The sequence below is a fragment of the Gouania willdenowi genome, chromosome 11 (genome assembly GCF_900634775.1).
Source record: "Gouania willdenowi chromosome 11, fGouWil2.1, whole genome shotgun sequence".
Classification (NCBI taxonomy): domain Eukaryota; kingdom Metazoa; phylum Chordata; class Actinopteri; order Blenniiformes; family Gobiesocidae; genus Gouania; species Gouania willdenowi.
Genome location: NC_041054.1, coordinates 16,122,538 through 16,148,213, shown reverse-complemented (window position 1 = coordinate 16,148,213; position 25,676 = coordinate 16,122,538). Strand labels below are relative to the sequence as shown.

General features: G+C 39.4%; 1 protein-coding gene across 1 annotated transcript; it reads left to right on the top strand.

Annotated features, from left to right (window-relative positions):
• The first annotated feature begins 2,030 nt into the window (after positions 1 to 2,030).
• On the top strand, positions 2,031 to 24,327 carry jazf1a (JAZF zinc finger 1a). The gene is made up of 5 exons (XM_028461697.1): positions 2,031 to 2,360; positions 15,792 to 15,864; positions 17,785 to 17,981; positions 20,113 to 20,282; positions 24,016 to 24,327. The coding sequence occupies exons 1-5, from the start codon at positions 2,246 to 2,248 to the stop codon at positions 24,190 to 24,192; spliced, it is 732 nt and encodes a 243-aa protein (XP_028317498.1). The 5' UTR covers positions 2,031 to 2,245; the 3' UTR covers positions 24,193 to 24,327.
• The last annotated feature ends 1,349 nt before the right edge of the window (positions 24,328 to 25,676 follow it).

Below are 25,676 nucleotides of genomic sequence, written 5' to 3'. Positions count from 1 at the left end.
TCATAGTTACTCATCATACCATTTCAGGGTGGAAATCCCATGTTTTTCTGCTGTGTTATGGAATTGGCCTAGTGTTATTATTATATAATTTAACAACTGAAAACACACAATACATGCCAGAACTTTATTTAGCTTTTTGTCATTATTGAAATGAATATTTTGTTTTCTCATGGACTGTATTTTTTGCACTTTACATTAAACATGCCCTTCTGTTAATTACCATTGTTGGTATAAAATCAGTTTTTATCAATGAATAACTAATATTTGTACCCAGCCTTATTTTCCCACTGGAATTGTACTTTATTTGGATTGCAAACATTTTCCAGTTCTCTTTTCTCAAAGCACTTTATTTAGAGCTGCTTGATTGGGAAAGCTTATTGCATTCTGTCTGAGTTTTTTTTTTTTTTAAATGATCATTTATATATATAGATATAGTGCCAACTGTTTGTTTTACAATGCTCAAGGACTACAGATAAAAATTAGCCTTCTACTAAGTCTGTTGCAACCATTTAGCCATTTTAATCAAACATTTATATTACTGAATGACTCATTTTATATAAAGTAAGGAAAAGGTAAAAATTAGATGGCACTGCTCAAATTATGATATCAAATCAAACTTTATTTACATAGCGTTTTTTGTATATACAATGTAATTCAAAGTGCTTTACATTATTAGAACTAACAGAGCTCACAGTAAACATGGTGATGCTGCGTTTAGTTGTTTTGCTGCAAAGAAAGTGGAACAAACTGCCAGCAGAGCTGAAGTCAGCATCTAATGTGAACATTTTTAAATCAAAGTTAAAGGCACTTTTTTTCTCTACTGCATATGATTGAGAGGGAGATTTTTGGTCATGTTGTTGATATAATGTGTTTGTTGATGATTTGAATTGATTTTACTGATGATTTTAAATGTTCTTATTGATTTTAAACAATTAAGTGTTTTATCATGTAAAGCACATTGAGTTGCCTTGTGTATGAAATGCGCTATACAAATAAATTTGCTTTGCCTTTCCTAGTTTGACCTTAAGTGGGCCACAGATTTTATGTGGGAAAAAGAGCAAATACAGTATTAATGTGCCCTGGTTTGCACTTTCACATGTAAATGATATATAAATGATAAAATACTGTATGTGACAAACATACAGTATTTTATCGGAACTTCACCTAAATTTCCCTGATTTTGGGAATTTGGAGATATTTTGTGGAATAATTTGAGGGAAATTTGCCAGATTTTGGAAAAATTGAGAATTCTTTCAACATTTTGAGATTGACAATGACAGCAGTCATGTGATAAACTGACCTCTGAAAATATTGTGGATTTTAGTTGAATTTTTGCATTTGGAGGGGTTGTGATATCTACAACTGAATTTGTTGGTAATTTGCAAAATGTTTAATTTTTTTTTTTTTTTTTTTTTAAATATACGTTTGCTTACCAGAGTGGGCCGAATTTGATGCTCTAAACGGCCAGATTTTGCCCTCGGACCTTGAGTTTGACACATGGTTTAAGATAAGGACAATGTATAAATCCTGTTTATAACTGTGGATTTTAGTTATTTTTATGCATTTGGAGGGGCTGTTATATCTACAGCTGAAATAGTTGGCATTTTACAAAATGTTTCATGTTTTTTTTAAATATATATAAATTTTACTTTCCAGAGCAGGGCGAATTTGATGCTCTGAAGTGCTGGATTTGGCCCTTGACCATTGAGTTTGACAAATGTTGTTTCACATAAATATAATCTATAAATCCTGTTTATATTTTGTCTATTTTATTATTTCTGCTCGATTTCCTTCGCTTGACGTGATAGGACAGCATGTAAACCTAATATTTTTTTTTTTTTTTAATCTCCTGACATGTTTATATTTAATTCAATCAATATCTCTGAAGTGAAATAAACGTAAACGCCAAGTCGTAGCTTTGATTTATTTATTTATTTTTACGTCAGCGCGCGCTCGCATTGACGCTCCAACAGGTAGGAAGGTCGTGACGTAGTTGCCCCCCTCCTCCTCCTCCGCCCCCTGCCCCTCCATCCCCACCCCCACCGTCGCTCCTGCCTCCCAGCTGCGTCCACCGCTGTCCCGTCTGGCCGCCCGGTGTCCGCCCCGCTCCGCGCTTTGCCCCGCTCCCACCCCGGCCCCGAAGCCTCTGCCTCCCTCGTTCTCCACACCGGCCCCCGGACTGTGTCCTCCCCTCTCTCTGTCTCTCTGTCCCTCCACCCGGTGAATGCAACCAGCACCGTAAAGAATGACGGGCATCGCCGCCGCTTCTTTCTTCTCCAATTCCTGTCGGTTCGGGGGCTGTGGTCTGCAGTTCGAGTCTCTGGCCGAGCTCATCGTCCACATCGAGGATAACCACATCGGTGAGTGGCCTGCAGAGGGAGGGGGGGTTGCTAGGTTGCTAGCTGCCGTTAGCTCGTCTCCTAGCTAGGCAGCAACACGCAGAGCGGCTGTGCTCAGCGTTCCGCTATTCCTGTTGCTCTCCGCAGAGCCACAGGCACACACTGCGAGCTGTGCACACATACACATACTGACTGTTATCATCACATGCTAACTACTCTCCCCTTCTGACGTTCGGTGGACTTGTGATACCGGGCTTTGTACGTTATATTCTGCACCGGGCCGCCCAGGTCCCGAAGGTGTTGCTTAGCATCCGGACCAGGCAGCGGTACCAGGGCTAAATCCTGCCCGCAGGGTCTGTGCTCACAAGCCAGGCCTTCTGCACCGCTGCATCAAAGCATCCCCCGCACTGTTATCTAATAGGTGCACCACTGTCACTGCACTCATTGAGTTCACTTGTTAAATGGACTCCAGTGACTTAATGAAATTAATCCTGCACAAGTATGAACTCTTGCCTGTTGAACTGCTGATGAGATTTAGATGAGACACCAAATCAAGGGCTGTCATGTTGTTCCAGAGAGCTCAGTCTTTCCATATTGATACAGAACAGCAACATAACAGCAGATTGTTATGGATCTGATATTAGTGGTGTAGTGTTAATCAGCCTCAGCTTCACTGCATACTCTACAAGACCTTTGACCCCTGTGAGGGGGCGCTGCATGTTTTCTCTCTTCTTTATAGTTTATGATATTTACTATGGTTTCTACCTGAGATGCCATCTTTGGTTATTTGTGGTGTCCAGATGTGAGAAGTGTGAGTATGCTCTGTCAGGGGTGAGTATTGGCAAGGACGTTGCAATACAATACGTATCACGATACGCAATATTCTACCCAGTTAATATCAAAGTTAAACGTAGAGATGAAAAATCAAGTTGCTGTATATGTTCATCTGAAGATATTGATCATTCAGAGGACAAATTGAGTCAAAACTATTTGCTTCAAAACATCTTATTCATTATTATTATTATTATTATTATTATTATTATTATTATTATTATTATAAGTGTTTTTGCACATTTTCACTGAAAAAGAAAATGCAGTGTTACACACTGCCATCATAAAATAAAGTGCAACAAGTTTCTTTTCACTGTGTAGAAGTCTCAAAGTAACCATGACAACATAATGACGGCATTGTAACAACTGCAAGTGAGAACATAAAGGATAAATCACCACTGAAGTGATGTAACCACCACTGAAATATTGCACAAATACTCAAAAAATATTGATTGAATATCAGAATTTATTTAAAAATATTTAAAATCTGCCCCCCCCCAAAAAAAAAATCACGATATATCGTGAAAACATATTTTTTTCACACCCCTACTTCTCACTGTGTTTTCTCCAATTTTTCCAGATGAAAATGAGGAATTGTTTGATAGAAAGCAAAAAAAAAAAGTTTTAAGACACATTTATCAGAAATGTGTCATCTTTCTTTAAAGAAGTTTAGCACTGTAAATAGTGACACTATTGAGTATTGTATTTATGTAGTGTTAAATAGAACACAATTATATGACCTTAAGGTAGTATTTCCATATGAGCAAACATAAGCACAAATTTCAAAGGGGGCATGGGAGAAAAAGTCATAACTAAAATAACAAACGTATCTTACACTTTTATATACACAGTGGTGTAAAAAAAGTGTTAGCCCCCTTCCTGATTTTTTTTTTTTTTTTTTAACTTTTTTTGTATGTTTTCTACACTTAAATGTTTCCGATCATCAAACAAATGTAAAAATTAGTCAAAGATAAGTAAACACAAAATGCAGTTTTTAAATGAAGAGTTTTATTAATGTGGAAGAATTAAAATCCAAAGCTACATGGCCCTGTGAGAATAAGTGTTTGTCCCCTAAACCTAATAACTGCCTGGGCCAGGACTTTGACTAGGCCACGCCATAGTCTTCATTTTGTTTTTTTCAGCCATTCAGAGGTGGACTTGCTGGTGTGTTTTGGATCATTGTCCTGCTGTAGAACCCAAGTTTGCTTCAGCTTGAGGTCACGAACAGAAGGCCAGACATTCTTATTCAGGATGTTTTGGTAGACAGCAGAATTCATGCTTTTATTTATCACAGCAAGTCTTCCAAGTCCTGAAGCAGAAAAACAGCCCCACACCATCACACTGCCACCACCGTATTTTACTGTTGGTGTGATGTTCTTTTTCTGAAATGCGGTGTTATGTAATGGGACACAGACCTTCCAAAAAGTTCAACTTTTGTCTCATCAGTTCACAGAATATTTTCCCAAAAGTCTTGCAGATCATCAAGTAGGGCTGGGCAAAAAACTGATTTAATCGATTCATCGAATTTGTAGATTAAAAACGATTTTTATTTTGCAAATTCGAGTGTAAAAAAAAAATTAAATTAAATTTTTTTGTTTATTTTATTTTTATTTTTTCCTCACTACAATTTTTTCTGATTTTTTTCGCGCTCCGTCCTTGTGGGTTACCGTAGCATGACGTGAACCTTCTTGGTTTACCTTTTGAGTAGGCTATGTGTGTGCCACAGGCATGTTTCATTTTTTATTCGCACAATGCTGAGATGCTAAGGGAAGAGTTTATTTTTATTTTTTTTAATTGTTACGTTATAAAATATGTAGTTATCTGATTTGCACTTTTGCTTAAACCTGGTTTTAAGCTTGTAATAGTTGAATGACAGAGCCTCATTTACTTTTTATTTTGGGATTGTTTTATGCGTTTTAACTCTGGAGGTCATTCAGTTGCACTTTTGACAATATATCTGATGTCTGCAGTCATTTTTAAATGCATTAAAAAAAAAAAAAAAAAAAAAATCAAGAATCTAATCTCTAAATTTTCTTTAAAAAGAAAAAATCTGAGATTTTATTTATAGGCAAAATCACCCAGCCCTACCATGAAGATGTTTTCTGACAAAAATGAGATGAGCCTTAATGTTCTTTTTGCTTAGCAGTGGTTTTGATCTTGAAACTCTGCCATGCAGGCCATTTTTGCCCAATGTCTTATAGTGGAGTCATGAACACTGACCTTAACTGAGGCAAGTGATGCCTGCAGTTCCTCAGACGTTGTTTTCGGGTCTTTTCTCACTTCTTGGATGAGTCGTCGCTGTGCTCCTGGGATAATTTTGGTCAGCCGGCCACTCCTGGGAAAGTTCTCCACTGTTCCGCGTTTTCGGCATTTGTGGATAATGGCTCTCACTGTGGTTCCTAAGTCCCAAAGCTTTAGAAATGGCTTTATACCATTTCCAGACTGACAGATTTCAATGACTTTTTTTCTCATTTGTTCCTGAATGTTTTTGGATCTCAGAATGATGTCTACAGCTTTTGAGGATCTTTTGGTCTACTTCACGTTGTCAGGTAGGTCCTATTTAAGTGATTTCGAGATTGAGAACAGGTGTGGAGTACTCAGGCCTGGGTGTGGCTACAGTTATTGAACTCAGGTGTGATCAACCACAGTTATGTTTTAACAGTTGCTGGGGGGCAAACACTTTTTCACACAGGGCCATGTAGCGTTGGATTTTTTTCTTCCTCATTAATAAAACCCTTCATTTAAAAACAGCATTTTGTGTTTACTTGTGTTATCTTTGACTAATGTTTACATTTGTTTGATGATCTGAAACAATAAAGTGTGGAAAACATGCAAAAAAGTAAGAAATCAGGAAGGGGGCAAACACTTTTTCACACCACTGTATGTATTATATATCAATGCTCAGCTAGTCAATGCAGAAACTACTTGTTCTTTTTGTAGTTTCCTTCATCATTTTTCAGCATCAACAACAATAAAACATTTAATTGTGAATTAAATGTTTTATTGTTGTTGATGCTGAAAATACGTTCAATGGAACAGTAGAGCACAGCTGAGTGCATGCAACCAAGAAGCTAAAAGTTAGGGTAAACAATCAAAGTTTCTAAATCCTAACCTAGTGAGGTCGGCTCGTAGACAAACATCTAGAGGCTCAGATTTCCCAAATCCTTTTTAAAAGTTTACCCTTTTCAGTTTTGTTTCCGTTTCATGGACTTTCCATAATTACCGTAACTTTAAAACTTCCCAAAATCGTGCCAAACATGCTTTAAGAGGGTTTATTGAGTTAACTATCATTGTTTAGTTCATATTTCTTGGCTGAATTTGTGGCGAATGCATACATGTTTTTTTTTTTTGTGCAAGATTTGTCATCCGTCTGTTTAAAGTTACTCGTTTTTACATGGAAAATAGCATATGAATGCGTTATATTGTCCCAAAATATATCGGTAAGTGTTTTGTCCAAGTCAGATTTCCATTTCAGGAGGTGAACTCCACCGTATTGCGTCTTTTTACGTTATATTTTCAAGAGATTTGACATTTCTGTCTATTTGCTCACCTGCTTACTAGGGCTGTCCCGATCTGATATTGATATCGGTCTTTTTTTATCCGTCGGTTGGAGCCCTTAGAGATGTAGACATTTCACTTCAGATCCAAACTCATCCTAAGGAAAAACAGTGATAAAACCAGTGGGGAGAATGGGTCAGTGGAAGGCAAAGTGTGGCACAGTTACAGTGGATAGGGTCGCTGCCTCTGAACTTGAGCTGGGTGATATCTCAATATTTTTTTTCCTCAATGAAGTCTCACTAGAAAGACGATTCTGGTTTAAAGTCACTGGTGAAAACGCTACACATGCACTTTTATAGGCAGCCAAACATGCTTCATACGGTTAATTGATTTCTTATTATTTACATATCTCTATGCTGTATTAATGGTGAATGCACAACTTAATAAATCACACAAGATTAGATGTCTCTGTTTGCTAAATTTGCTACACATTAAACCAAAATTCTGTGTAAAATGCTTAATATTTTTCCAAAATATGTTGTGGTTTAGTCCATGTCATATAGCTATTTCCATTTCAGAAGGTGAACTCTGTTATAATGCATCACATTATATCATATTTGGGTGAGAATTAACATTCTTGTCACTTTGGCCACCTGTTTATGATGAAAAACGTTTATTTGCACTTTATTTTGTTAAAAGAAAATATAAAAAAAATTGTAAAAAAGATAATACTTACAATATTGCCATTTCCTCAGGAAGCAAGTTTCTGTCTTTGTACAGAAGAAAATCTGCCTAACTCTTGAGTTGATACATGTAAATAATTATTTACATTACCTAATGAAGACATTTTTTATTGGAATTTGGTCACACTTCTCAACCTGCTTAAATGTCATTCAGTTATTTTCAGTACAAAATTCGACACTGCCTAGTCTAAAACAAGATTCTATGCTTTTCCATACAAATATCGCGTAATGTGATTTACACATCGTAATCATAATCATTGCTAAGAGACCAAGCTTATCAGGGCTAATCATTTTCTGTGGCATGAATCTATTCTGAATGATGAGGCTGTTTGGACTTGGTTAGAGGGTAAAAATTAATGCTTCGTTGAGCCAGTCTCCATGGCAACTGACTGTGGGGTGAGGGGCAGTATATTGGCGCGAGTTATTGCACACCTGCTGTCTCGCTAACAAAGAGCGTGGCTGTGCAGCCAGCTGTGGCGAGCGCTCCCGATGAGCGACCTCACGAGGAGCTGGGCTGGAGTAAAGTGCAGGTGTTTCAAAATAAGACGTCACATTAAGAGGACAGGGTGGAGAAACGCTGAAAAGTAAGACTAATAGCTACATCAGTTAGTGTTACCAACCTTTTTTTTGTATGTCTGTTTTAACTCAGCCCTCTTGCAAACATGGCAAGCATTCAAAAAGCCATAAATATTGTGTGCCCACTCCTACAAACCACAAGACACTAATTTATGCTGCATGTGGCCTTTACCTTGACTCCTGACCCCCGTCTGTCAGCTGAGGAGAATGGGCGTTCACTAATCAAATGGAATGGAATAATGAGTTGCCCTTCTGCTCATGCTTTGCCTTGGCCGCTCATCAGCGAAGTCAAGATCACGTACAGTCTAATCAATAGCGCTCGCAGATCAGTTACTCCAGGGATTAGTGTGACAGATGGATGGGATAGAGATGGGAGTGTGGGAGAGAGTTGGGCGGATTCCTAGTCCGGTGTTACTGCACAAAATACTCCATCAGTATTTGATCGGTAATCAATGTGATAATGAAATAGTTTGATGAGGCATTTGTTTCTTTGTTTTATTTGTCAGTTTAGATGTAAGAGTTGTACAGAATAGAGCACAACGGATATAGGATTTTTAGGACCAATACAGATATTGGAGTTTTTAAAAGCTGATGTCCAAATGATCTGCCGATATCGGTCAATAGCCGATATATCGTCCGATATGGGCACTTGACATTTGAACTAGGGCTAGGATTAACGATTATTTTTTAAACGTTTAATCTAGCGATGATTTTTTTTTTCGATGCATCGATTAATCTAACGATTCATTTTTCCAGTTCAATTCGATTATCGATTATCTCCCTATTAATTGACTAAAAGTAATTTATACATGTTGATTTACATATCTAAAATGAAAAAAAAAAGTGAGTTCCTTGACATTGCAATATATGTTTATTGCTCTAAAACTCAAAATTCCAAAATAAAGTTCAAGTAAGAATATAAAAGTACAAAATAATGCATTCAGAGTCAGATGTAGAATTCAATAAAAAAAAAAAAAGGCAGTGAGAGTTGGCAGCCTGTCATGGTGTTCTTCCTGAACCAACAGAATTTAAGATTTAACGGTATGTTGAAAACACGACATAGGCCTAGCTTAGTGAAAAAAGTTACATGAAAATAACAACTTAAAGTAATGAGGTAGTTTACCAAGGTCTGATGTGGTACTCTGACACCTATTGACGGGGCATTTACATGCTATGCATATGTTAGCGCAATTAATATATATATATATTTTTTCATTAAAAAACATGATCAGGTTAGAAGTATTCCCGCCGCTATTGCAGCGAGAGTAATTTGCACCGTTTTGAAAAGCGGAGCAATGTTTTCCAGTGCTTTCTATCAGCCATGTTTGCTCAACCTACAGCTACTGACGACTGATGTCATTATGCTCTTGTGAGTGCAAGGCTGTGGTCATGTGAGGGCCATGGAAAACCGCCTATTCTCCCAATTCCTCACAGTCAGAAGGATGCGTTTAGATACCGAAACACGGTATTGTATTTACCTACAATCTACCCCTACAAAATACCCCCAATACCTACAATTAGTATTGTAGGCAAACTTTTTCAAACTGTATTTCTGGAAGGAATTTTTTTTTAAAATATTCAAAATGAATCAAAAGGGTTGCTCAAATCGCAAACCGTAAACATGACTAAATCTACAAAAGCTAAATATAACTGAAAACAATAAAGCTAAATAAAACAAGTCCATTTACCTTTTACGCACTTCTCCCAGTGTTCTGAGTTTCTAATCATTACTGCTGATTCAAAAGTGGCAGCTTATGAAGCAAAAAGCACAACACAGTGACAGGATTTCTTTCAATGCAGCAAAAAAAAAAGTCCAAAATCGATCCAATCTCAGTTCATCATGTGGTGACTTCAAACTTGAAGGTTTTAATTACAGCACATGTAAGATGCAGACATCCGGGCCTTGGGTCATGTTGGGTTATTTGTTCAGACTCGGCTGCCCTCCTGTGGTGGGGCAACAAACATACCATGTAGAAAAAAACATTCAGAAAGTCAACTTTTAGTTATTGTCTTGATTTTTGAATGACTACGTTGCTTAGATCTGTATTTGGCCTCATGCATTGAACTATACGCCATGCAGTAGCTCAACCCTAGCAGACCAGATTAGAAGAACTCGGTTTTTTTGGTGAGAAATCTGGGTAACATATGGGTGCTATTGAGTGATGACCTCATTGTAGAAGAAAGGCTAGCTGCTTCCTCAATGACATACTCCCAGTGTTGAGATCACAGCTGAACGGTAGAGGAACTGGGTTAGTGTTCAGCTGTTTTCAAAGGCTTTGTGCGGTGCGTCTAGGTAAGGTCCCAGGAATGTGGTGATGTCAGGCCTCGCTGCATGTTTGCACGGCAGCAGTTTGCCATGTTCTCACCTGCACAAGCACATACCTGCCTGTTTCCTCACCAGATGAATATGCACAAGGAGGGGGGGTGGGGGGGGTGGGAGCTGGATCAGAATCATAGGACAATAAAAAACAAAAAATAGGTCAACTTTGTTTAGACAGAATGTATTTATATGGATAAAGAAGCTTTTTAAAGGTGTAGAGTTGACTGTTTAAAGGGCAGCATGGTGGTAGTGGTGGTTAGCATGTCTGCCTCACTGAAACAAAGGCCAGGGTTTGATCTCAGGGTGGATATTATCTGGTATTTTCATGTTCTCTCTGCGCTTTCAGGGTGCTTGGGTTGTCCTCCTTGTCCAAAAACATGCATGTCAGGGTCAATTATAATTGTAATCTCATAATTTGTAATAAACTATAATAATGGTGTACTTATACTTGAAATGCTAATGTTAAAAATGTATTGATGTTGTAATTGTAATTGGGTTTAGGTAATTGACTTTGTAATTCCCATGAAAAATTTGTCGATTATAATTTAACGCGAAACTGGGGAACCATGTTACAGTTCTATGTACAGTTCTACACGTTATGTAGTTAACAATTATTAAAATATGTTCCGTATGAAGCTTTCCCACATTTTGCCATTTTAAAAACATTGAGATCGTGGAATATACTGACACAAAAAGGTTCAGACGCCCCCACACCTAAAATATTAATATCTATATTTTCATTAACTAGGAAGCCTGACAAGGGAACCAATAGTTAGGAAAGAAATTAGATGCTAGATAAATGTTTGTAGTGTATTTTACAGATGATTTAGGACCAGTTATTATAAGAGATGCTAACAGAAGGCTAACACAAGAGGAAGGTTAACTTGTTAGATTACTTATTTCAGAAATGTGTCAAAATAAAGTGAAAACCTTCACAGTAACATACGGATATTAAAACTATCATAATAATCTGTAACATATGGACCCTGGGAGGAGGATTAAAGATGTTTCTATCTGTAACTGTTAGAAGCTACTAAAAAAAAAAAAAAAAACACTGACAAGATGATAAATCGTTTTCATGTGCAGCACCACTTATAAAAAAATTAATAATAATTTTTTTTTTTTATGGCTTTTTATGTCTTATTAGGCTCCAAAGTAAAATATAAACAACAAAATTGTGATTTGCATTATTCAGATGATCATCCCTCTTGTACCAGTGGTGAAACTAGACTGTTATGGGAGAGATGGCCAAAGGGTGGCAAAGATATTATCAGGTGTCTATGTATACTAATAAAAATGTCAAGATAATGTGGCTTCTTAATGACACTTATTAAATCATCAAGTGACGTCTTGTCACTCACCTGGGTTTCCTTTTTTGTTCCGCATTCTAAAATGACTATGTAGGTTAGTGTCATTCCAATTAGTCAATCTGCCATTGCACTAAATGTGTGAGTATGTCTCCACCTAGAGTCGGCAGATCGAGGCTTCACCTTGGGCAGGATTAGTGGGTGTTAATGAAGTGTACAAGCTTGTTGTTTTACCCATGTAACACTCTTTTTTTTTTTAAACACAATATTCATTGTTTTTCCGTCATCATAATCACCTTCAAATGGACACAAGTTGGTCAAAGTATTGCTGATTGGATAATGAGGAAAAATGTCAAGTTTGAGTCCATCCTAAAATGGTTTGCACTTCCTATGATCAAATTGAGTTTTATTAGACACTAGGGCTGAACAATTTTGGAAATAAATCTGATTGCGATTTTTTTCCTCAGTATTGCGATTCCGATTTAATATGTGATTTTTTTTTTTCTTTTCCCGAAGGCCTCTTGTCATGTATTTTTCAATGAACACAAGCAATAATAATTTCGCAAATGCAGTTAATCGTTCAGCCCTATTAGATACCTTTTTTTTTATCACAGTACATACATACATACATACATACATACATACATTTCCCATTTGTATTTGTTGCTGTACATCTTGGGTGTAAAACAATCATAACAAGATTGATCTGTTTTGAATACAACAAAATCTCACTATTCCTTTTTTTTTTTTTCCCAAACAGGGATGTAAAAAAAAACAAAATAAGAAGTAGGGATGTCCCGATACCACTTTTTCACTTCCGATATGATACCGATATTGCAGCCCTGCGTATCGGCCGATACCGATATTGATCAGATACGATATCAGCACGAATCATACGTACTTTTATTACTTATTTTGTAGTGTGGAATGTTAGAAAAGGCTTGATTAAGTGATGTTACTTAAACAGAGAACAATAGTCAGTGACAGTAGGTTACTTTGTTGGAGTGTGAACCACAGTCACCTATGAATAGATGTGCGAGAGCGGAAAATTTGATCAGAGAGCTTATATCGGTGATTTTAAATGCAGTCCGATAAAATCCGATATTCATTTTCTGGCTGATATCAGACCGATATCAATATCCGATCAGGACACCTCTAATAACAAGTAAAAACAATAATAACAATAAACAAATATACAAACTTCTACACTTTTGTAGGGAGACATTCTGATACTTTTAAGGTGTTGCCCTTCCGATACTACAGGCAGGCTCACTGTTTCCTATCTCCAATGACGGTGACAACCTGTGTCCCAGTATTTCTCATCTTATCCATCAACGAGACCTTTTTTTTTACCACGTCCTTGTAAATTCAATATTGAACCATTGAATACCATTGAATACTTTGAGTGTGAGGTGTTTTCTTGTATTTCCTCCCATCTTTCTTGCAGAGGTGTGACACCGGATGGGCTGCAAGTGCTCGCACACTTCCTAAACGACCTGTGAGGGAAGGTGTAGCTGAGTGTTTACTGCATTGGCATCCTCAGCTAGTAGAAAGCGCAGACCTCTTTCTCCCCTTGCTCACAGATTCTCCGTCACACACACACACACACACACACACACACACACACACACACACACGCACACATTGCAGAGTTTCAGAAATCACAGGACCAAGCACCCCACCAAGCTCCGGGAAGTATAATTATAGAGAAGTTTTGCTTTTCCACCCCGTCCCCCCTTCCTCCTCCTCTCCTCTCCCTCTCATCCGGCTGCCTGCTGCTCGAGAAACACTTTAAAATGCTCTCTGTGGCTTAATTAGCAGGCTGCAAAACAAGTCATGCATTCTTGGCCTGCTTTCAACACCAACGCACGAGAAGGCAGACCCTCACACTTTGCAAGCACATGTGAACGCTCACGCTCAGGGTCTATTCAGCAGAGGGCAGCAGTGAGCTGTTAATGGAGAGATGGTGCTGGCTTAAATATAAATAAATACTGACATTGATGAAATAAATAAAAAAATTAAAAGTGTGCTCTGTGTGCCTGGACTAGGTTTTAGCAGCACGTTAGCCTTCTGTTATGCTAGGTTTGCAGAAATGATTAAACCAGCTCTCTGCACCTGGTTCACTCCATTGCCAACAATGACCCCCCCCCCCCCCCACCCCCACCCCTCTCTTTTACACACTCTTCCTTATCTAAAGCCCTGAACGTCATTCACGTCACATCCAAAGTAAACGCATTACTCCTTCATGCCCGTTTTTTCTCTTTTCTGGCAGCAGGTATGTGTCCTAGCACTGATCTCACACTACTGGAATGAATGGATAAATAATCAATGTCTGGTGTGAGGTCTCTGCAGCTCTCAGTGATGATGATGTACCTCACAGTTTGAGCACATCTAGATATCGGACAGTGATAAGGGTCAGAATCGTCAAAGCCTGCTGGCTTTATTTAGTATTTTAGGATAAAAGGCGTTTACTAGAAAACGTTCTCGTGTAAACGGGGCCTAAGACTAGGGTGAAATCATTACCCTAGGAATATGTGATGACACCGAGTGAGCGACAATAATAATAATGATAATAATTAGATTTATATAGCACTTTTATGGACATTCAAAGCATTTTACATTGAATTACAGTGGAATACTTGTATAAATATCAGTTTATGTAGGTTGTGTGTGTGTTCAGCGTTCGAGCAGCAGTCACTGTTACCTTCTTTTTCTGTTAGAAGGAGTACGTCAAAAGTACGTTACGGGTTTCGACAAAATTTTAACCTAAAGATAGACCTTACGCCGTGGAAGATTCCATAACATTTAGGAGTGGATCTGGATCAATATACTGATTCTTTTTTTTTTTTTTAAATCCCTATTTTTCATCATTGGTGAAATTTCAAAATCTCATGTCTTGGTCTGTAATTGACAGATCTTTATTAATTAATTTTTTTTTTAATTATTTTTGTTTGAAAAATCACACAAACTTTACAAAGGGTGGCATGCAACACAATTTGACAGATAAAATATTAAAGGAAATACATACCTGTGATCTTTAAAAGTCTTTCTTTAAACAAAGTTAATTTAATAAAGCTGGAAAAACAGGATCTTTGTTCCTCAATTACCCTATCAAGTTTCATCCAGATCGGACCCCAATTGTGCATTTCATCGCAACTCTTTGGCAAAAATGGGGGTGCCCATACATTTGGACTTACTGTATTGTTATTAATGAGAATATGCATTTATTCCAAACCTTTAAAGTGTGAATGATCATGATACCATGATCAGGATTACTGATAGATAATCTGAATCTTTCCTGTAATGCCTGTCCTTGGTTTCTTCTCGTCACAGCAGAAAGGCTGTTTTCTTTTCTTGTTTGCTGCTCTCCTTGGTGTTCCCCTGCACTGTGGGAAGTCTGCATTCTTTTTTAATTATGAGGTGTGAAGGCCCTGAACAGCAAAGCGAAGGGAAGGCCAAACACACACTCACGCTCTAGGAGGAAGAGTCTATGGCTAAAGTTGGTTGTTTCTAAGTTTGGCGCTGGTCTAGATCTTGGTCCTGGATGCACACTTATTATTGTCAACACTGTACATGATGTCATGGTATGAAGTTACTGAGCAGTGTTTCTTTCTGAAGGTTTCCCCCAGTCCGACACTTGATGGCACTGGTTAGTCACACATGGACCTCCACCCGCAGTGCTTTCATGCACACTTGCTCCCATTTCCCAGGGGGTGGGAGGTGGGACTTTGAAGTCGGCACAGCCTCCCCTCAGGCAGTGGAAGTGCCTACTGTCGTGTTACAGACTTCGCAAGTCAACTGGAAAAGCTGGTGTGCGCGTCTGGACCAATACACTGTGCACATTCATCACAGCCTCCACATGTCTGCCTTCGCCCTCAGACAAATTTCCTCCCCGCCACATTTAGACTCCAGCGATGATGATTATCTCAGCCTTGAGTCACTCAGGAAAAGTTATGGGTTGTACATTAGAGAACGCTTAGTGTCGAAGCAATAAGGCGCCGCTTCTGAAAGCGTGTATCTACAGGGTGCCACACATCATGGTCTTAACACAGAGAGCCCAATGTGGGGAAAAGTCAAGTAATCAATCAGTCTGGTTGCCGCATGGATGACTTAGCTACAGATCAGCAGTGTTCAGAGCAGAAGAGCTGATTAATTTGGTTTCTGTCTCTTTGTTTAGACACAGATCCAAGAGTCCTGGAGAAGCAGGAGCAGCAGCAGCCCACTTACCTGGCCCTAAGTTACATCAACAGGTACGCACACACACACACACACACACACACACACAGAGGAAAGTGTCCATCTACAGAGGGCACTGTTGCTCCATCAGTGAATGACTCCACTGATTTTGCTCTGGGAATTTGAAATGATACGATTCTCGAACGATGACTCATCGACGCACAGAAATACCACGAGACACGAAGAAACAGGAGAACTACTGGTTCCTTTGGCTACAGACCGTCTTTGCCAGAGGCAGCGTTGGCAGGATTACAGCGTGTGTGCGTGGTGAACCGATGTGTCAAGTCCCTCTTAATGCTTTGTTAAATTAATACAATGAGGCGCTTTGAACCGAGATAATCCCGAAATGAAGAGTTGATCTGAGGAAAGTTTGTTGTCAGTGTGTACTGTACCTATTGTTGCAAGGACACGCAACTTACTTTTTTGGATTCAGCACAACTACTATCAGAGAAACTGTGACAACAAAGCACAGATTAAAAATAAAAAAGATTGGTGGCATTTCCTTGCCGAACGCTGTGTGTAACAAAAGCCTTACCAGTAATTCACAAGACAATAGATTTAATGTTGAGGGATGATAAAAGGCTTTGTACAAATCCATTTCAATCTGCAAAGTACAAAACAACATCTAATGAAAGTCAACCGAATGCACAAAGGTTTGAACTGGACTACCCTCACAAACAGAAGAAAGTTATCTCCAAAGACGTTTTTCCATTAAAATCCTATAAAGTTCAACTTTGATCATCCTCTTCATTCAGTCTTTCTGTTTCCTTTAATCTTAGTTTAGTGCGGTTTTGTTTACGAGAATCATCAAAATGATTACTTCCATCTGGGGGGGGATAGGTGGTCACCTCTTTGCGCAGCACTCGTCCTCATCGCACCGATACGTTTCTATAATTTAAGGTTTCTCACCAGTAATTGTAATGTGTTTGAGTAGATTTGGATTTTTCAATAAAAAGAAAAGCTCAAACCTTTTGAGAAGTATTGCTTATTTGGATCTATTCCATGGTCTATAAACTGCAAATTAGGGGTGTCGAACACATTTTAGTTCAGGGACCGAATAAGGACCAGTTTGATCTCAAGTGGGCCGCAGGATTTACGTAGGAAAATGAGGAATTTCAAAATGATTGTGCCCTACTTTGCACTTCTACATGTAAATAACGATACGTACGAGTCTGAAGGCTCCTCACTTTTAATTTTGTGACCAATTTCTATTCAATTCAGGGAATTTTTTCGCTCTAATTTGAGGAAAATTGCAGATTATTGGACTAATTGTTAGTTCTTTCCACAATTTGTGATTAAAAATGACTGAAGTCCTGATGTCACATAATGATGGGGGAATTACAAGTGCCTGCAAATATTGTAGAGTTTCATTGAATTTAAATATTTTGAGAGGCTGATTTATCTCTAATTAAATTAGTTGGTAATTTACCCAATTATTCATGTTTCCTCTGTGATTTTTACCAAATCCGATTCTCCAAAGGGCCAGATTTGGCCCCCGTGCCTTAAGTTTGACACAGGTGCTGTCAATGGTAATTACGCAGTTGTTACACCAAACGACTCCTTTTTAAGCGTGAAGCTTAAGTGTTGCATGGCCCGTGTTTAAACAGTTACAGAAAGTGACATTAAACAATTAATTTAATGTGACTGCTTTTATATTTACCAGGAAACTCGACATTGACTCCGTTGTGTGTTTATTTAATTGCTAAGCTGCCACCACGCAGGCTGGTGGCGTCGATCAAGCTATTCGTTGGATAAGAATTTGGCGTTTACACCTGAATGTACAGTACAGGACACTGTGTGCTTAGTAATGAATGAAGGCTGCAATTAAATTCCTATTATTATATGGCAATTATTCTCCACACCCATGATAAGAAAGCAGGCCTGGCTTTGTGTGGTTTCTTGATCTCAGAATACATTTTTGTGCACGTCATCAGATTCATGACGGATGCCGCGCGCCGGGAGCAGGAAACCATGAAGAAGAAGGCCACACCCAAGCTGTCCCTGTCCATCACTGGCGGAGTGTCCAGGAACAGCACGGCCACGCCCCCTCGCCATACCAGTGGTAACCTGACGCCTCCAGTCACGCCCCCCATCACGCCCTCCTCCTCCTTCCGCAGCAGCACACCTACAGGTACTATATATATATATACACGTGTGTGTGTGTACATTTCTGCTTGTGTGTGTGTGCGTGTTTGAGTGACAGGAAGGTAGATCACTTACACACGCCAAGTGAAAGGTGCAGATAGTAATTCTGGCTGACAACTTTGAAAAACCGTACGGTTATGATTGCATCATCACCCGAGTATCCATCAAACCTAGTCAGCAACTCAACGTATCTGTTACCTGAAAGGAATGCATAACTGTTGACAAGCTGCCAGCAGAGCAGCTCAGCTTTGTCTCACAAACGTCATTTGTAATCAGAACCTTAAAGCCGCTACCCGCGATGGTTCCTATTAGATAAAATCATTGATCAATGAATCGAACACCATTTACTGCAAAAAGAAAGGAAAAGAAAAAAAGGTTGAAATTGCTGCTTGAAAGTTTCTTTTTATTTGTGTATTGACATTTTTGCGTATTGCATTGTGGGATGTGGAGTCACATGGACAGATGCAAAGTAGTATTTTTTTTACTTCATGCTGATTTCAAGGGGAATACCGGGACCAATCTAGAACAAAAAATGGTCTCAAGCAAATCACTGCCCTCCTTGTCTGGTGAAGAAACAGAAACCAATCCCAGTAAAGGCTGGGAGACACTGTGCGATGTTTTTGAATCGTTGTACTCAATTCAAACTCAATTCATTTTTGTTTATTTTTGTTTTCAAAGTGAACGGACGCCTGTTTTATTTGTTTATTAAATTATGTTAGGGTTGAGGTTAGGTTAGGGTTATAATCTCAGTACGCAGGTAAACTCAGACCGTGACACCGGAAACGCAATGTAAAAATTAGACAAAGAAGAACAGACGAAGATGAAGAACCCGGAAGTGGAGAGACACTCGCAAATCTCAGCAAAAAGAGTTTTAAAAAAGAAAAGATGGTGATGTGATGGAGCAGGAACTGGCTGGACAGACCTAGGAAGTACGGGCCGTCAATTTTACCGTGGTCTTACGGTGTTCACGGATGCGCAGTGTGAGTATTTAAGGTAAGCCGGTACGTGGCACTGCTCCAACAGTGAGATACCCTCACGAGGAGCAACTAGATTTCAAACATGTTTGATTTTTTTTTTACGACCATACAATTGCTGATCGGGAGCTGGTCGTGAGGTGTAAATGTACGTCTAGCAGAGACTCACACGATCCCACAAAATAGACGCACAAGTCAAAAATCGGCTTAAAATGGGCCAAAAATCACAGTGTACGCCCGCCTTAAGAAAGAAGGGAAAACACTTGTATGCATTCGTTTACGGGACTTCACTTCCCACAATGCATTGCACAAACATTTCTGTTTACACTGGGGATGAAAACAAACCTTCAAGTGGCAATTTTGACATTTTTGTTTTCTTACTTCATTGATCTATGAGGCACACGCTATGATTTTATCTGATAAGAAAAATGATTGGGGGTAACGGCTTTAAGTAGGAGCATTCATTCATAAAAATGCATTACACAGGTGTGAGTGTTAGCACGCCCACAGGTTGTCATATTAATTGAAAAAAATTAAAAATTAAAAAACTCCTTCCAAAGAGAATGTGCAGAACACTATAGTGTGTGTGTGTGTGTGTGTGTGTGTGTGTGTGCGTTGCCTCCAGTGGCTCCTGCAGTGAGCAGCCTAGTCAACACTCTGCTAATTACATAGCAGCTGTCACACTGTGTGTTCACATGAGGCCGTGGGTTACACAGCCCAGAAGCAGATGTCCAATTCCAGCCCAAATGGTTCCAAACATGGTGTTAGGTCTGGCCATGCAACCCCCCCCCCCCCCACATCAACACACACACACATACACACACTCTTTCAACATGTGCCAGGGTGCCATCCATTTCCTCTTACTGAGGTGCAGCATTTCCTTTAAGTTTGTTTGTTTTGGGGGGGGTAATGGTGATCACTCCCACTTAATGATCTCCTTCTCAGTGCCGATCCCTGAGTTTTGACTCACAGACTCACACATGCACACCACTTGTGACACGTGGGCTGCTAATGCATCAAAAATAGCCACAAAAGCACAAGAAGGGAAAAGTCCCGACTAACTGTCTCTGCTGTGTCTCATTCATTTTCCATCTGATATGACAAGTGCATTTTTGTTCCACTCTGCTGGGTTTGCGCCCTCAGGCAGCGAGTATGACGAGGAGGAGGTAGACTACGAGGAGTCGGACAGCGATGAGTCGTGGACCACAGAAAGTGCCATCAGCTCCGAGTCCATCCTGAGCTCCATGTGTATGAACGGAGGGGAGGAGAAGCCTTTCGCCTGCCCAGTCCCAGGCTGTAAAAAGAGATACAAGGTGAGTGTGTAACGGCCCCGCTTCAGTTACACAACCAAGCTTTTGTTAAGAGCGTCACATGTTTGGAAATGATGTCCTTAATTTTAGCACAGTGGTTTTTTTTGTTGCTTTAATTGACTTTTAGTCGAGCTGACAACTGAATCCACATTAAGATCCATAGATAATGTGCGGTGGAAGAACATTAATCATTTGGTTTGCCTTACAGACAGAGGGCAATGCGTGTTTGTATCATGACTGGGTTTGTGCCAAAAGAAGAGAGACGCATCATTTAAAGGGCAAAGTTTGGCTTATATTTAAAAAAACAAGAGCGCAAACCTCCGCCAAGTTCAAATATCATCTTTGTCAAATAGGTTAGGGCAGGGACAACGCGTCGACGTAATCGATGACGTCAACGTAAAATGTGCGCGCCGATGCGTTGTCCGACCAAAACGAAGACGGCGGCGCCGGGGAATAACTAACGCAAGTGGCTCCTCCGAGGTTCAAAAGTGCAAGGCAGTGAATTCACGCACTCGTCTGTCGAAGGTAGCGGTTCCCCGTAACCCTCGTCCTTTATCCCGGGTGTGACCGGACAGCGGTGCGTCGACGCGACAAGAAGGAAACACCCGTCGTGACGTCAGCAGACGCACGTGCGCTTACGCACACACAATGTAAGAACACATTTACATACCACTCTGATACCCTAGTAGTCCGTCCTGATTTGTCAATTAAACACAATGTATGATTGCTGAACACATGGGCATCTATTGAAGTTTTTCCTTTGCAGTCTGACCTTTTATTTTTCCCTTAAACTTCCTAAAGGACAGCACACGCGCACGCACGCACGCACGCAATTCTTAAGGTAATTTTATTTTAATGCTACTTCTGACTCTGAATGCATTATTTTGTACTTGTATATTCTAACTTGAACTTTATTTTGGAATTTTGAGTTGAAGAGCCATAAACACATGTTGCAATGTTAAGGACTTAATTTTTTTTTTTTCATTTTAGATATGTAAATCATCATGTATATATTACTTTAAGTCAATTAATGGGGCGATAATTGAATCGAACTGGAAAAAATAATTGCTAGATTAATCATTTAAAAAATAATCGTTGATTCCAGCCCTACCGATAGTGGCAGTTATCTGTATCAGTGATCCTGATCATGGTACCATGATGATTTATACTTTAAAGGCTTGGAAGACATTTCTATCCTATTAATAACCATACAGTTGGTCCAAATGTGTGGACACTCCCATTTTTGGGATAAATTGTGATGAAATGCGCAGTCCAAATCCGATCTGGATGAAACTTGGCGGGGTGATCCGGAAACCAATCTGACACAACTGAGTCGAATTTCATAAAGATTCGTCAATTAAAAACTGAGTTATGCATTTTTGAAATTTCACCAATGATGAGAGAGAGACATTTTTGGAATTTTTAAAAAAAAACTGATCAAAAATCAGTATATGGATCCAGATCACCTTCAAAATGTATTGGAATCTTCCATAGCGTAATGTTTATATTTGGTTAGAAAAACATTCATTGTCCTTCATTCATAATCCTGGTAAAAGACAACCAAATAAAAAAAAAAAACATTGGTAATCATATGAGCTCCTTGGTGGAGGTAACAATAAAAACACAAGTATCAGCATGTTGTGTGTTGGGTGCATGAATTCATCAAAAGATGAAAGATACGGACACAGAAACTACTTCCCCGTATCGTTGGTTGGCACCAGCATCACACAGAATCCTAATCTCCACCAGAAAACTTAAACTCATCAGCAGCGAGGCGAATTTGAGGTTTAGCTTCTCGTCCCTACGTCACCTCTGAAAGTCAAATCACCAAACCCACTTTGGGGGCGTCATCAGCGAGCTCACAGTGGTTGCTTTGTGTTCATTGACAAATGTAGTGGTTTTAAATTGCTTCAACTCCATTAATGAATTAACTGTTGAAATGACGCAGTAAGTCACAAGCAAATTCCACATTGATCCACCCACCCCTCAACTCCTGTCAATAGACTTTAGGGACGAGGTCATAGGCTTTAAAAGAAGTGTTTTACCGTTAGCATAACCCAGGCTACGTGTAGCATTAACTCACACTACGTGTAGCACTCATTGCAGATACACAAGAACGGCCTTGTAGAACTTTATCATTACTGTTATTAAAAAGTCGAGAGCGCGCTTTTTATGTTGTTTTTATGAGTTTTGAAGAGCAGCCATAATTTTTTAACCTATTTTGATGCAATGGGGGGGGCTGAAAATGCTTTCATTCTTCAAAGGCGGTACCGCTACTGCACTAAGTAGACGTCAGGGAATGATCTTTTTGTGAAGCTCCCCTTTACAACGGCGTATTAGGGCAACATTGAAATAAAAAGAAATCTGAGTACTACAAGATTAAAGTCTAAATATTTCAAGAATAAAGTCGTAATATTTTCAGATTAAAGTCGTAATATTTTGAGAATAGTGCGTTTTGAAGCTTTTCGCGCGGCGGACCCTTTTGATGTGCGTCCGGCGCCTCCAACGCGGCCGACGCTGGAGTTGGGATTGTTGAACTTTGAGAATAATGAGGAAAATAAAAACACTAACTGGAGGCGGAGACAGATGGACAGGCGCTCTTCTGCTGGAATAGAGCATCTGTAGTTGGTATCCTTGTAGGAGGAGCGAGTGCCGCTGCGGGTCAGCAGGTTGTCAAACTGGGCACGGGAGAGATGGAAGTAGCGCTGAAAGCATTGTGTTCAGCAAAGAACTTTATTCTCTATTCACACACACTTCTCTATAGGCCTTTAACATCACAGTGCACACACTGAGCCACACCATAATGCACCCGACCGGAAACACCGCCTTCTCAACACAACAATGTTCCCCACCCCTTCACAGTCACTGAGTGAATTATGAACGTAACTGATCGCCACAATATCATCCATTGTATGAACACCAACGGCAACAGAGAAGCCCCTCCCCTCAACGCGCTGTCTTCCCCACTTGTTTGGACGGGCGTCCAAAACATCTTCGACGCTGGTGCCAAACGTCTGATTCAATGAGCACAAGCATCCAACTAGGGGCGTGAGGCACGATTTTGATGCCGAAACGCGTTTGGTGTGAACGTACTATAAAGCCGTATCTTTAAAAACGCATAATGGGATAGCGCTCAGAATTCCTTTTGGAAGTGAACGCAACTAAAACCGATAAGCCTGAAGTCCACCGCTTCTAGCCAGGTTCTCCTCCACTGAAGAGGCTTTTTGCTCCAAATCAGTCTATCTTATTGGAACAAAACGCAAACGTCTGCAAAGTGGCTTTAAAGTCCTTAAACTGTTAATGGGCCTAAAGGCTCAGTATGTCACCATGTTTTAAACCTAAAGAGAAGTATAATCTCACTAAATGCTCCACACGCTAACGCACAAGCGACCGCAACACAGACAAGATCCTGTTTGTATTTCAATTTTATTCTCATGAAATTACAGCTTATTCTTGAAATATTATGACTTTAAGCTCATAAAATTAAGTTGTTTTTTTTTAAAGATACGACTTTATTCTAAAAAAAACAACTTTATTGTCAAAGTTATGACTTTAACCTCGTAGCCCTAATACTAATAAAATGAAAACTGTTGGATTAAAGTGCATTCAAAAGCATGATTTGAAAATGTGATTTGTCGGCCAATGAGCTTAAGTTGAGTTAAATATTTCCTCTACACTCCAGATGAACATTAGTTCCCTGTGTAACCCCGTTGCTCTTCCTCGTGTTTTTTGGCAGAATGTGAACGGTATCAAATACCACGCCAAGAACGGCCACCGCACGCAGATCCGTGTGAGGAAGCCTTTCAAGTGTCGCTGTGGAAAAAGCTACAAAACCTCACAGGGCCTCCGTCACCACACCATCAACTTCCACCCGCCCGTCTCCACCGAGATCCTGCGCAAGATCCAAGGCTAGAGGCTGCAGTGGACGCCAATCACCTCCTACAAACACAGCCCCCACACACACACACACACACACACACACACACACACACACACACACACACACACACACACACACACACACACACACACACACACACACACACACACACACACACACACACACACACACACACACACACACACACACACACACACACACACACACACACACACTAAAGAATCAACTGCATGCTTTAAGTTGTTTTTAATGTTTTATCTTCATTTTTAATTTTTTTTTATTTGTTATACTATTTTTTTTAATCCTTGATATATCACTCGTACCTTTGGAGAAATATGTATCTTTGTATTATTTTTATTGATGTACATTTGCACAATCATATTATTATGCTATCACTTTTTTTTATCGTTTTGACTTGCATACAAGGTGCTGACAGAAAAAAACAACAGAAAGCAAAATAAAAAAAAGTAAACAAAAGACGAGAGGAGGCGCTTAAAGAAATAAAGATGAAGTGCAGATAAGCCCCGCCCTTTCCCCCCCGACGTGCTGATGTAAACTCAGCATTCCGCACGCACGAGCGCTGCTGCTGCTGAGCGTAGATCAGCCACTTCAAGGGGGCAAGAGTTAAATTATACTTTATATAGATATGTCGGTTATATAAACAATAGACAGATATGTATGTGTATATAAAAATATATGAAAAGTATTCCTGAGCATTTACATAGTTACACTTTATTTTGAAGCTTTATTTTTTATCTGTTTTTGTCTGTTAGATTTTAGCGTTTTTCTTACATCCCGTATTTGCTGCGAGGGCCAGTTTAGTCACCTCAAAGGTTAAAGGTCAAACTGCTGTTTGACTCCAGGTGGAGAGTCAACACTTCTCTTTTTTTTTTTTCCATCAAAAACAAACTATTTTAGAATGTTAAGGTAGATCATAGAAGCCACGCCCACATAGCGTGACCTTTTTCCATGTAGGATTCAGGGTGCGCTCATCATGGGACTGTGTTCATATGGGATGCAGAATGTACCATTGCTGACATATTTATGAACATTTAGGCCACTTTCTGTTAATTTGAGACAAATATAAAACAGCATCTTCTTTATCATTGTTAAAAATGCGTAAACATGAAATGTTCAATGTAAATCTATGGTAAATGTTAAATCTAGATGTTAAATCAGTCGCTTGTTGATCATGAGGCACCGCCCACACTACCCTCTCGCTCTTCCCCTCTTCTCACGCACTGAGCCGGAGTCAGTGGTGTGGGCGGGGCCTTGTGATTACTTTGCATAATTTCTAAACATTTATCTTTACATTTGGCGACCAATTTAACACTTAGATTTACATTTAACTTTTACATTGAGATTGAGATTTAACATTTACATTTAGATTTATTTTTCATGTGTACACATTTTTAACAATGATATAGAACGTACTGTTTTACATGAATTTCTGTCTCGAATGTAAAAAATGAGCTAAATGTTCAAAATACGTCAGC

Coding starts and splice junctions, on each gene's coding strand:
- jazf1a (XM_028461697.1), top strand. CDS start 2,246: ATGACGGGCATCGCCGCCGCTTCTTTCTTCTCCAATTCCTGTCGGTTC. Junction 15,865..17,784: donor GCCCTAAGTTACATCAACAG/GTACGCACACAC, acceptor GCACGTCATCAG/ATTCATGACGGATGCCGCGC. Junction 17,982..20,112: donor CCGCAGCAGCACACCTACAG/GTACTATATATA, acceptor TTGCGCCCTCAG/GCAGCGAGTATGACGAGGAG.